The 12244-nt window shown below is 36.0% G+C and overlaps 1 protein-coding gene across 23 annotated transcripts in view; it reads right to left on the bottom strand.

Annotated features, from left to right (window-relative positions):
* LOC100573736 (mucin-12) overlaps positions 1–12244 on the bottom strand; it is a 32809-nt gene that overhangs the window by 2858 nt on the left and 17707 nt on the right. For 9 of the 23 annotated variants that reach the window (XM_029488105.1, XM_029488121.1, XM_029488111.1 and 6 more), the window contains exons 6-14: positions 11371–11548; positions 11115–11310; positions 10766–11043; positions 9211–9398; positions 8869–9039; positions 8507–8735; positions 2885–8429; positions 1558–2415; positions 57–1215 (exon numbers count right to left, since the gene is read on the bottom strand). In XM_029488105.1, coding sequence (XP_029343965.1) covers positions 57–1215; positions 1558–2415; positions 2885–8429; positions 8507–8735; positions 8869–9039; positions 9211–9398; positions 10766–11043; positions 11115–11310; positions 11371–11548 — 8802 coding nt within the window. The remainder of the gene's footprint in view (positions 1–56; positions 1216–1557; positions 2416–2884; positions 8430–8506; positions 8736–8868; positions 9040–9210; positions 9399–10765; positions 11044–11114; positions 11311–11370; positions 11549–12244) is intronic. The other 14 variants (XM_029488116.1, XM_029488122.1, XM_029488110.1 and 11 more) reach the window with 14 other exon arrangements.

Here is a 12244-nt window from a genome sequence, read left to right as displayed (position 1 = left end):
CCCCTAGTGTTGTTTCATTGTACATATGTGTGGTTGTATCTATGTGTCTTGACGATGTAGTATCTCCTGGAGAATATTCTGTCGTTGATTCAGTATGCGTTGATTTCGTGGTATCCTCTAGTGTTGTTTCATTGTACATATGTGTGGTTGTATCTATGTGTTTTGACGATGTAGTATCTTCTGGAGAATATTCTGTCGTTGATTCTGTATGTGTTGATTTAGTTGTATCAGCTATTGTTGTTTCAGGGTAAATATGTGTGGTTGTATCTATGTGTTTTGACGATGTAGTATCTTCTGGAGAATATTCTGTCGTTGATTCTGTATGTGTTGATTTAGTTGCATCAGCTATTGTTGTTTCAGGGTAAATATGTGTGGTTGTACCTATACGTTCTGACCATGTAGAATCTGATGGTGATGTTTGCATAGATTGATCTGTAGAATATTCCGTATATTTTGTTACTGTGGTCTCTTCCGATTCGGTTTCAGGATAAATATGTGTGGTTGTATCTATGTGTTTTGACGATGTAGTATCTTCTGGAGAATATTCTGTCGTTGATTCAGTATGTGTTGACTTAGTGGTATCACCTATTGTTGATTCAGTGTACATATGTGTGGTTGTATCTTTGCTTTCTGACCATGTGGTATCTGATGGCGATGTTTGCATAGATTGATCCGTAGAATATTTTGTATACTTCGTTATTGTGGTCCCTCCCGGTTCTGTTTCAGTATGCATATGTTTGGTTGTATCTTTGCTTTCTGACCATGTGGTATCTGATGGTGATGTTTGCATAGATTGATCCGTAGAATATTTCGTATACTTCGTTACTGTGGTCTCTGCCGATTCGGTTTCAGGAAAAATATGTGTGGTTGTATCTATGTGTTTAGACGATGTAGTATCTCCTGGAGAATATTCTGTCGTTGATTCAGTATGTGTGGATTTAGTGGTATCCCCTAGTGTTGTTTCATTGTACATATGTGTGGTTGTATCTATGTGTTTTGAAGATGTAGTATTTCCTGGGGAATATTCTGTCGTTGATTCTGTATGTGTTGATTTAGTTGCATCAGCTATTGTTGTTTCAGGGTAAATATGTGTGGTTGTATCTATGTGTTTTGACGATGTAGAATCTGATGGTGATGTTTGCATAGATTGATCTGTAGAATATTCCGTATATTTTGTTACTGTGGTCTCTTCCGATTCGGTTTCAGGATAAATATGTGTGGTTGTATCAATGTGTTTTCGCGATGTAGTATTTCCTGGAGAATATTCTGTCGTTGATTCAGTATGTGTTGATTTAGTTGTATCAGCTATTGTTGTTTCAGGGTAAATATGTGTGGTTGTATCTATGGGTTTTGACGATGTAGTATCTCCTGGAGAATATTCTGTCGTTGAACCAGTGTGTGTTGATTTAGTTGTATCAGCTACTGTTGTTTCAGGGTAAATATGTGTGGTTGTATCTATGGGTTTTGACGATGTAGTATCTCCTGGAGAATATTCTGTCGTTGAACTAGTGTGTGTTGATTTAGTTTTATCAGCTACTGTTGTTTCAGGGTAAATATGTGTGGTTGTATCTATGTGTTTTGACGATGTAGTATCTCCTGGAGAATATTCTGTCGTTGATTCAGTATGTGTTGATTTAGTTGTATCAGCTATTGTTGTTTCAGGGTAAATATGTGTGGTTGTATCTATGTGTTTTGACGATGTAGTATCTCCTGGAGAATATTCTGTCGTTGATTCAGTATGCGTTGATTTAGTGGTCTCCCCTAGTGTTGTTTCATTGTACATATGTGTGGTTGTATCTATGTGTTTTGACGATGTAGTATCTCCTGGAGAATATTCTGTCGTTGATTCAGTGGTCCCCCCTAGTGTTGTTTCATTGTACATATGTGTGGTTGTATCTATGTGTTTTGACGATGTAGTATCTCCTGGAGAATATTCTGTCGTTGATTGAGTGATCTCCCCTAGTGTTGTTTCATTGTACATATGTGTGGTTGTATCTATGTGTCTTGACGATGTAGTATCTCCTGGAGAATATTCTGTCGTTGATTCAGTGGTCTCCCCTAGTGTTGTTTCATTGTACATATGTGTGGTTGTATCTATGTGTCTTGACGATGTAGTATCTCCTGGAGAATATTCTGTCGTTGATTCAGTGGTCTCCCCTAGTGTTGTTTCATTGTACATATGTGTGGTTGTATCTATGTGTTTTGACGATGTAGTATCTCCTGGAGAATATTCTGTCGTTGATTCAGTGGTCTCCCCTAGTGTTGTTTCATTGTACATATGTGTGGTTGTATCTATGTGTCTTGACGATGTAGTATCTCCTGGAGAATATTCTGTCGTTGATTCAGTGGTCTCCCCTAGTGTTGTTTCATTGTACATATGTGTGGTTGTATCTATGTGTTTTGACGATGTAGTATCTCCTGGAGAATATTCTGTCGTTGATTCAGTATGTGTTGATTTAGTTGTAGCAGCTATTGTTGTTTCAGGGTAAATATGTGTGGTTGTATCTTTGCTTTCTGACCATGTGGAATCTGATGGTGATGTTTGCATAGATTGATCTGTAGAATATTCTGTATATTTCGTTATTGTGGTCCCTCCCGGTTCGGTTTCAGTATGCATATGTGTGGTTGTATCTTTGCTTTCTGACCATGTGGTATCTGATGGTGATGTTTGCATGGATTGATCCGTATAAATATTTTGTATACTTTTGTTACTGTGGTCTCTGCCGATTTCAGTTTCAGGATAAATATGTGTGGTTGTATCTATCTGTTTTTGACGATGTAGTATCTCCTGGAGAATATTCTGTCGTTGATTCAGTGGTCCCCCCTAGTGTTGTTTCATTGTACATATGTGTGGTTGTATCTATGTGTTTTGACGATGTAGTATCTCCTGGAGAATATTCTGTCGTTGATTGAGTGATCTCCCCTAGTGTTGTTTCATTGTACATATGTGTGGTTGTATCTATGTGTCTTGACGATGTAGTATCTCCTGGAGAATATTCTGTCGTTGATTCAGTGGTCTCCCCTAGTGTTGTTTCATTGTACATATGTGTGGTTGTATCTATGTGTCTTGACGATGTAGTATCTCCTGGAGAATATTCTGTCGTTGATTCAGTGGTCTCCCCTAGTGTTGTTTCATTGTACATATGTGTGGTTGTATCTATGTGTTTTGACGATGTAGTATCTCCTGGAGAATATTCTGTCGTTGATTCAGTGGTCTCCCCTAGTGTTGTTTCATTGTACATATGTGTGGTTGTATCTATGTGTCTTGACGATGTAGTATCTCCTGGAGAATATTCTGTCGTTGATTCAGTGGTCTCCTCTAGTGTTGTTTCATTGTACATATGTGTGGTTGTATCTATGTGTTTTGACGATGTAGTATCTCCTGGAGAATATTCTGTCGTTGATTCAGTGGTCTCCCCTAGTGTTGTTTCATTGTACATATGTGTGGTTGTATCTATGTGTCTTGACGATGTAGTATCTCCTGGAGAATATTCTGTCGTTGATTCAGTGGTCTCCCCTAGTGTTGTTTCATTGTACATATGTGTGGTTGTATCTATGTGTTTTGACGATGTAGTATCTCCTGGAGAATATTCTGTCGTTGATTCTGTATGTGTTGATTTAGTTGTAGCAGCTATTGTTGTTTCAGGGCAAATATGTGTGGTTGTATCTATGTGTTTTGACGATGTAGTATCTCCTGGAGAATATTCTGTCGTTGATTCAGTATGTGTTGATTTAGTTGTATCAGCTATTGTTGTTTCAGGGTAAATATGTGTGGTTGTATCTATGTGTTTTGACGATGTAGTATCTCCTGGAGAATATTCTGTCGTTGATTCAGTATGCGTTGATTTAGTGGTCTCCCCTAGTGTTGTTTCATTGTACATATGTGTGGTTGTATCTATGTGTTTTGACGATGTAGTATCTCCTGGAGAATATTCTGTCGTTGATTCAGTATGCGTTGATTTAGTGGTCTCCCCTAGTGTTGTTCCATTGTACATATGTGTGGTTGTATCTATGTGTTTTGACGATGAAGTATCTCCTGGAGAATATTCTGTCGTTGATTCAGTATGTGTTGATTTAGTTGTAGCAGCTATTGTTGTTTCAGGGTAAATATGTGTGGTTGTATCTATGTGTTTTGACGATGTAGTATCTCCTGGAGAATATTCTGTCGTTGATTCAGTATGTGTTGATTTAGTTGTATCAGCTATTGTTGTTTCAGGGTAAATATGTGTGGTTGTATCTATGTGTTTTGACGATGTAGTATCTCCTGGAGAATATTCTGTCGTTGATTCAGTATGCGTTGATTTAGTGGTCTCCCCTAGTGTTGTTTCATTGTACATATGTGTGGTTGTATCTATGTGTTTTGACGATGTAGTATCTCCTGGAGAATATTCTGTCGTTGATTGAGTGGTCTCCCCTAGTGTTGTTTCATTGTACATATGTGTGGTTGTATCTATGTGTTTTGACGATGTAGTATCTCCTGGAGAATATTCTGTCGTTGATTCAGTGGTCTCCCCTAGTGTTGTTTCATTGTACATATGTGTGGTTGTATCTATGTGTTTTGACGATGTAGTATCTCCTGGAGAATATTCTGTCGTTGATTGAGTGGTCTCCCCTAGTGTTGTTTCATTGTACATATGTGTGGTTGTATCTATGTGTCTTGACGATGTAGTATCTCCTGGAGAATATTCTGTCGTTGATTCAGTGGTCTCCCCTAGTGTTGTTTCATTGTACATATGTGTGGTTGTATCTATGTGTCTTGACGATGAAGTATCTCCTGGAGAATATTCTGTCGTTGATTCAGTGGTCTCCCCTAGTGTTGTTTCTTTGTACATATGTGTGGTTGTATCTATGTGTTTTGACGATGTAGTATCTCCTGGAGAATATTCTGTCGTTGATTCAGTGGTCTCCCCTAGTGTTGTTTCATTGTACATATGTGTGGTTGTATCTATGTGTTTTGACGATGTAGTATCTCCTGGAGAATATTCTGTCGTTGATTCAGTGGTCTCCCCTAGTGTTGTTTCATTGTACATATGTGTGGTTGTATCTATGTGTTTTGACGATGTAGTATCTCCTGGAGAATATTCTGTCGTTGATTCAGTGGTCTCCCCTAGTGTTGTTTCATTGTACATATGTGTGGTTGTATCTATGTGTTTTGACGATGTAGTATCTCCTGGAGAATATTCTGTCGTTGATTCAGTATGCGTTGATTTAGTGGTCTCCCCTAGTGTTGTTTCATTGTACATATGTGTGGTTGTATCTATGTGTTTTGACGATGTAGTATCTCCTGGAGAATATTCTGTCGTTGATTCAGTGGTCTCCCCTAGTGTTGTTTCATTGTACATATGTGTGGTTGTATCTATGTGTTTTGACGATGTAGTATCTCCTGGAGAATATTCTGTCGTTGATTCAGCGGTCTCCCCTAGTGTTGTTTCATTGTACATATGTGTGGTTGTATCTATGTGTTTTGACGATGTAGTATCTCCTGGAGAATATTCTGTCGTTGATTCAGTATGTGTTGATTTAGTTGTAGCAGCTATTGTTGTTTCATTGTAAATATGTGTGGTTGTATCTATGTGTTTTGACGATGTAGTATCTGATGGTGATGTTTGCATAGATTGATCTGTAGAATATTCCGTATATTTTGTTACTGTGGTCTCTTCCGATTCGGTTTCAGGGTAAATATGTGTGGTTGTATCTATGGGTTTTGACGATGTAGTATCTCCTGGAGAATATTCTGTCGTTGAACTAGTGTGTGTTGATTTAGTTTTATCAGCTACTGTTGTTTCAGGGTAAATATGTGTGGTTGTATCTATGTGTTTTGACGATGTAGTATCTCCTGGAGAATATTCTGTCGTTGATTCAGTATGTGTTGATTTAGTTGTATCAGCTATTGTTGTTTCAGGGTAAATATGTGTGGTTGTATCTATGTGTTTTGACGATGTAGTATCTCCTGGAGAATATTCTGTCGTTGATTCAGTATGCGTTGATTTAGTGGTCTCCCCTAGTGTTGTTTCATTGTACATATGTGTGGTTGTATCTATGTGTTTTGACGATGTAGTATCTCCTGGAGAATATTCTGTCGTTGATTCAGTATGCGTTGATTTAGTGGTCTCCCCTAGTGTTGTTTCATTGTACATATGTGTGGTTGTATCTATGTGTTTTGACGATGTAGTATCTCCTGGAGAATATTCTGTCGTTGATTCAGTGATCTCCCCTAGTGTTGTTTCATTGTACATATGTGTGGTTGTATCTATGTGTTTTGACGATGTAGTATCTCCTGGAGAATATTCTGTCGTTGATTCAGTGGTCTCCCCTAGTGTTGTTTCATTGTACATATGTGTGGTTGTATCTATGTGTCTTGACGATGTAGTATCTCCTGGAGAATATTCTGTCGTTGATTCAGTGGTCTCCCCTAGTGTTGTTTCATTGTACATATGTGTGGTTGTATCTATGTGTTTTGACGATGTAGTATCTCCTGGAGAATATTCTGTCGTTGATTCAGTGGTCTCCCCTAGTGTTGTTTCATTGTACATATGTGTGGTTGTATCTATGTGTTTTGACGATGTAGTATCTTCTGGAGAATATTCTGTCGTTGATTCAGTGGTCTCCCCTAGTGTTGTTTCATTGTACATATGTGTGGTTGTATCTATGTGTTTTGACGATGTAGTATCTCCTGGAGAATATTCTGTCGTTGATTCAGTGGTCTCCCCTAGTGTTGTTTCATTGTACATATGTGTGGTTGTATCTATGTGTTTTGACGATGTAGTATCTCCTGGAGAATATTCTGTCGTTGATTGAGTGGTCTCCCCTAGTGTTGTTTCATTGTACATATGTGTGGTTGTATCTATGTGTCTTGACGATGTAGTATCTCCTGGAGAATATTCTGTCGTTGATTCAGTGGTCTCCCCTAGTGTTGTTTCATTGTACATATGTGTGGTTGTATCTATGTGTCTTGACGATGAAGTATCTCCTGGAGAATATTCTGTCGTTGATTCAGTGGTCTCCCCTAGTGTTGTTTCATTGTACATATGTGTGGTTGTATCTATGTGTTTTGACGATGTAGTATCTCCTGGAGAATATTCTGTCGTTGATTCAGTGGTCTCCCCTAGTGTTGTTTCATTGTACATATGTGTGGTTGTATCTATGTGTTTTGACGATGTAGTATCTCCTGGAGAATATTCTGTCGTTGATTCAGTGGTCTCCCCTAGTGTCGTTTCATTGTACATATGTGTGGTTGTATCTATGTGTTTTGACGATGTAGTATCTCCTGGAGAATATTCTGTCGTTGATTCAGTATGCGTTGATTTAGTGGTCTCCCCTAGTGTTGTTTCATTGTACATATGTGTGGTTGTATCTATGTGTTTTGACGATGTAGTATCTCCTGGAGAATATTCTGTCGTTGATTCAGTGGTCTCCCCTAGTGTTGTTTCATTGTACATATGTGTGGTTGTATCTATGTGTTTTGACGATGTAGTATCTCCTGGAGAATATTCTGTCGTTGATTCAGTGGTCTCCCCTAGTGTTGTTTCATTGTACATATGTGTGGTTGTATCTATGTGTTTTGACGATGTAGTATCTCCTGGAGAATATTCTGTCGTTGATTCAGTATGCGTTGATTTCGTGGTATCCTCTAGTGTTGTTTCAGGGTAAATATGTGTGGTTGTATCTATGTGTTTTGACGATGTAGTATCTCCTGGAGAATATTCTGTCGTTGATTCAGTATGTGTTGATTTAGTTGTATCAGCTATTGTTGTTTCAGGGTAAATATGTGTGGTTGTATCTATGTGTTTTGACGATGTAGTATCTCCTGGAGAATATTCTGTCGTTGATTCAGTATGCGTTGATTTAGTGGTCTCCCCTAGTGTTGTTTCATTGTACATATGTGTTTTTGTATCTATGTGTTTTGACGATGTAGTATCTCCTGGAGAATATTCTGTCGTTGATTCAGTGGTCTCCCCTAGTGTTGTTTCATTGTACATATGTGTGGTTGTATCTATGTGTTTTGACGATGTAGTATCTCCTGGAGAATGTTCAGTTGTCGATTCAGTATACGTTGACTTAGTGGTATCACCTATTGTTGTTTCAGTGTACACATGTGTGGTTGTATCTATGCGTTCTGACCATGTGGTATCTGATGTTTCTGTGTAAATACTTTCAGATGTGTCTGTGCGTTCTGATAACGTAGTTTCTCTTATTGTTGGCTCTGTGGAGGTTTCTATTATTATTTCAGTAGTTGATTGTGTTTTTTGGGTAGATGTTTTTTGTGGTTCGTCAGTTGTTGTGTAGCCGTGTGAGCAACCTGTGTTTTGATTTACTATTTCGTGATATTTATCAAACCAGTATAGGTTGTTATCCACTTGCTTATACGATTCGTTAAATTCTTTTCTGAGGTTTTCCGGCGTCTTTGGATCATCTTTTAAATTTTTTATCTAAATTTAGAAAGTATTATTTTTTTATTTTGTTAATTTGTATCTTTTGTATTCGCTTCTTATATTTTAATTTTTACCTTGGTTATTTCAGAATCAAGGGCCGCTTTTGATGCGCATATTGAATAAATGAATATTGCTGTATTATTTCCGTCAGTAAGTTTCTTCGTAATTCTATCTAAATTTTGCACCAAAAAATCTATTAAAACTTCAAGTCCCTTTGGCGTAGAGGATACAGCAGTGAATACATCGTTGTAGTCCTGTTTTCGAATTGGTCCATCTTCACCCTCAAAAATATAGTTTAAATACCTAGAATTTTAATTGTTTTCAGTTAACATTAATTTTTATATATTTTTGTAATATACATTACCTACAAGACAGAATAAAAACAAACTCTTTGAGCATTTTACATTTAAAAATATAATCACACTACTTAATTTACCTCGACAAAAGCATATCATCTTCTGTGCAAGCCATTGCTGTTTGTGCTGACTGTTTTTCGGAAGGTGATCTTGTTGTCTTATACAAGTTGAGCATTTGTTCCCATGTTGAGGTTTCATTCGTTATATGAACACCAACACAGAAGGCAGCGTCTCTAATATCTGAGGGTATTCTATACAAATACGCAGGTATTTATTTTCATTTTTACTATTCTTATTGAAAATTAATTTGTATCTATTAAACAGTATTATAATATTACTGTCACAAATATTTTATTGTTTGAGATAGATTTATAATTTGCGAGTCAATTTCCACATAATACTATTGAACTTGTTCTAATTACTTTTCTCCATTTTGCCATTTGGTGTAGTAATCAAACGCTGATTGTATGCACATCTCATTATTCAATTCACACGCCCATACGGAGAATGCATTCCAGCTGGTTAGGATAACGTGGTCTGTATTATTTTCTTTAACTACTTTGTCTTCGGTTTTTTTATAAATTATACCTGCCAAGTTACTGACACATTCCTATTTAATAAAAATCAAGTATTAAATACTATTGCGATTTAAAGTGTAAGATTTCTTTAAATACCATTTAAATAAAATGTATTGATTTAATAACAAGTCTCCTGCAAAAGCTATTAGTTACAGTCACTTAATTTCTAGGTTAAATAATTAAATGATATATAAATTGTATATTGCAATTGTCAATAGATAATAGATCATATTATATTGTTATTAAATTGTTTGATTTTGAACAGTTCAGCATTTTAGATTCTCAGCCGAGCGATGATGTGTTGATTTTACGATGATGTGCTTTTTTTTATGTGTGTCTGTCATCGTCCTTTGGGGCAGTTGTTGTAACTGTTTTAGTTTTCTTCAACTGCAACAGTATCTTTGTCGATGGGAAAACAAATGTGCATTGGGGAGGTTACAATTTAACGTACCCAAATTTTTTTAAAAGTGAAGAGAAAAACAATATACAAATTAAGGAAAAAAGGAAATTTTTACGTAAAATCGGTTTTTGACAAAATCGAAAGTTCAAATCATGACAAAATACGTAAAACCAACGAAAATTTGGAAATTATTTTGAGTTGGGAATTCATAAATTTTTTTTTTTTTAAATCTAAGATTTAAAAATGTAATACAAGATGATATTGATCCCTCATAAGTATGTCTACCCTAGCAAGTCAAATTATTTTTTATGACCGTTTGAAGTTCATATTTTGTCTACATTGGATATTTATTCGATTTCTCATAGCAATTTTCTTAATATGTTGTTGTTATTCATAATCGAATAATTGTAGACTGATTGCCTTCACTAAGAATCGTTTTTCTTATACAATGATATTACATCATTGAATTCAAATTTAACACAATCTATTACAGTGACCCACTTGTAACATACTACTATACAGAAGAGCGACACTCGCTTGCCCACCCTTTGTGTTTTGTTTAGTATTGGGTCAAAGTGTAGCTTTGAGGTTTTCTGTCATGTAAAATACCATTTTATCATCGATCCAATTTTGAATAATAATATTGTAATATTATCAAACAAATATATATTTTAACTATCCGTAATAAATTAATTATACCTAGTATAAGCAATAAGCATACATTACATTAATTAAAATGTAACGTTGCGCATTATATATTTTTTAAATGTGTGTAATATAATATTAATAATATACAGTATATAGGTAATTAAAACGTAATACAAATTTTGGTATTTTTCAAAAGGAAATTTTTAAATGTCAACATTTTAAATACCTAGTAAATTATATAGTTTACTATGGATAATATTTTTTATTTCATTTAAAACATTCATAAAATAAATAGATGAAGAATGTAATACTTCAAATGTGTGTTAATAGTGTATAGTACTTTATACCTACTCTTAAATCTGAATACTCAGTATCGTTACGCCGCATTCGTTCTATTAGGTATGAATATCCGTGTATCACAGAATACCATGGTAACACGTCATTTTCTATTTTTAAATATGACGATATTCTCAATGGAAACGAATAATGTAACTGATCAGCTCTGGCTAAGAAGAACGAATCGTCAATCAGCTGAGCACGATTGAGTACATGAATTTTCTCAGGCGTCTCTTTCAATTGTCTGATCAATAATGACCAATTGTCTGTGTCGTAGTTAACCCTGTAAAACCCTAGTAAATTCAACAAATACATGATAAAATAAAATTAAGAACCGTTTTTCGAGTGATGGAAATCAAATTACCAGCGGATTGTATATTGAATATGAACCACCCCGGATCTTGTGGAGCTGACAGAATACAATTGTCCATTGTTGGCTTACACCATGTAGCCAACGTTAAGTCTTCGAAATTTTTACTCGATTCGGTTGTATAGGTGATCCCAACGTACCATCTTGATGAATCGATTATCTTGTCGGGAGTGTCCATTAGGCACCTTTCCTATACAAAGGCTTTAGTATTACTTATCACCAAAGTTTTAATCGACAGTACTATACGTACTTGGGATATGATAAACTCGTCGTTGACCTTTACTACATTTATCATTGGGTATCCAGCCTGTTCAGTCCACTGTTTCATGAAATTAGTGACTGTGACATCCTGCCCAAAATCAAATTGATATTCGGATATAGTTTCCTCGAATGACGCAAACAACCGGTCGGGATCTATTGACCCGTATCTACATTGACGTCAACGAAAAACTGTGGTCACTTATACATTTTTCAAAAAGATACGAACGGTTGGTAAAGGGAATATATAATCTTTTTTGATAGTAAATGGTTCGATTGAATCATATGACTTTATTGAAACGATAGTAATTATTAAAAACTAGCTGGACACGGCAATGCGTTGCTATTGATAGGTTTTTTTCATTATCAGATAGGCACTCTACCTGCGGTAGATCGCAGCCCCCCTGTGATGTAAGTGTATAGTTTAATATAGTTTAATAGCGTAAGTATCAAAAAATGCGAAAAATTGATCCACCGAAACCCAGGTTTGAACTCGACACATTTTGTACTAAAATACACGGTATTGTCTCATTAATAATAATAAAAACTATTATTAAAACCTATAGCAACCATTTATAAACAACTAGCTGACCCGACACGGCGTTGCCCGTGTGTTAGTTTCTTTTTTGGCATTTTCATAAACCGTGTGTTAGCGTTTAATTTAATTATATTGATAGTACTAATATTACGTGGAATTATTCACAATTTAATTGTGTTTTGTGTGTGTGTGTGTGTGTGTGTGTGTGTGTGTGTGTGTGTGTGTGTGTGTGTGTGTGTGTGTGTGTGTGTGTGTGTGTGTGTGTGTGTGTGTGTGTGTGTGTGTGTGTGTGTGTGTGTGTGTGTGTGTGTGTGTGTGTGTGTGTGTG

Source organism: Acyrthosiphon pisum, chromosome A1 (genome assembly GCF_005508785.2).
Source record: "Acyrthosiphon pisum isolate AL4f chromosome A1, pea_aphid_22Mar2018_4r6ur, whole genome shotgun sequence".
NCBI classification, from domain to species: domain Eukaryota; kingdom Metazoa; phylum Arthropoda; class Insecta; order Hemiptera; family Aphididae; genus Acyrthosiphon; species Acyrthosiphon pisum.
The sequence above is the reverse complement of the archived record's forward strand: the minus strand, read 5'-3'. Positions and strand labels throughout refer to the sequence as shown.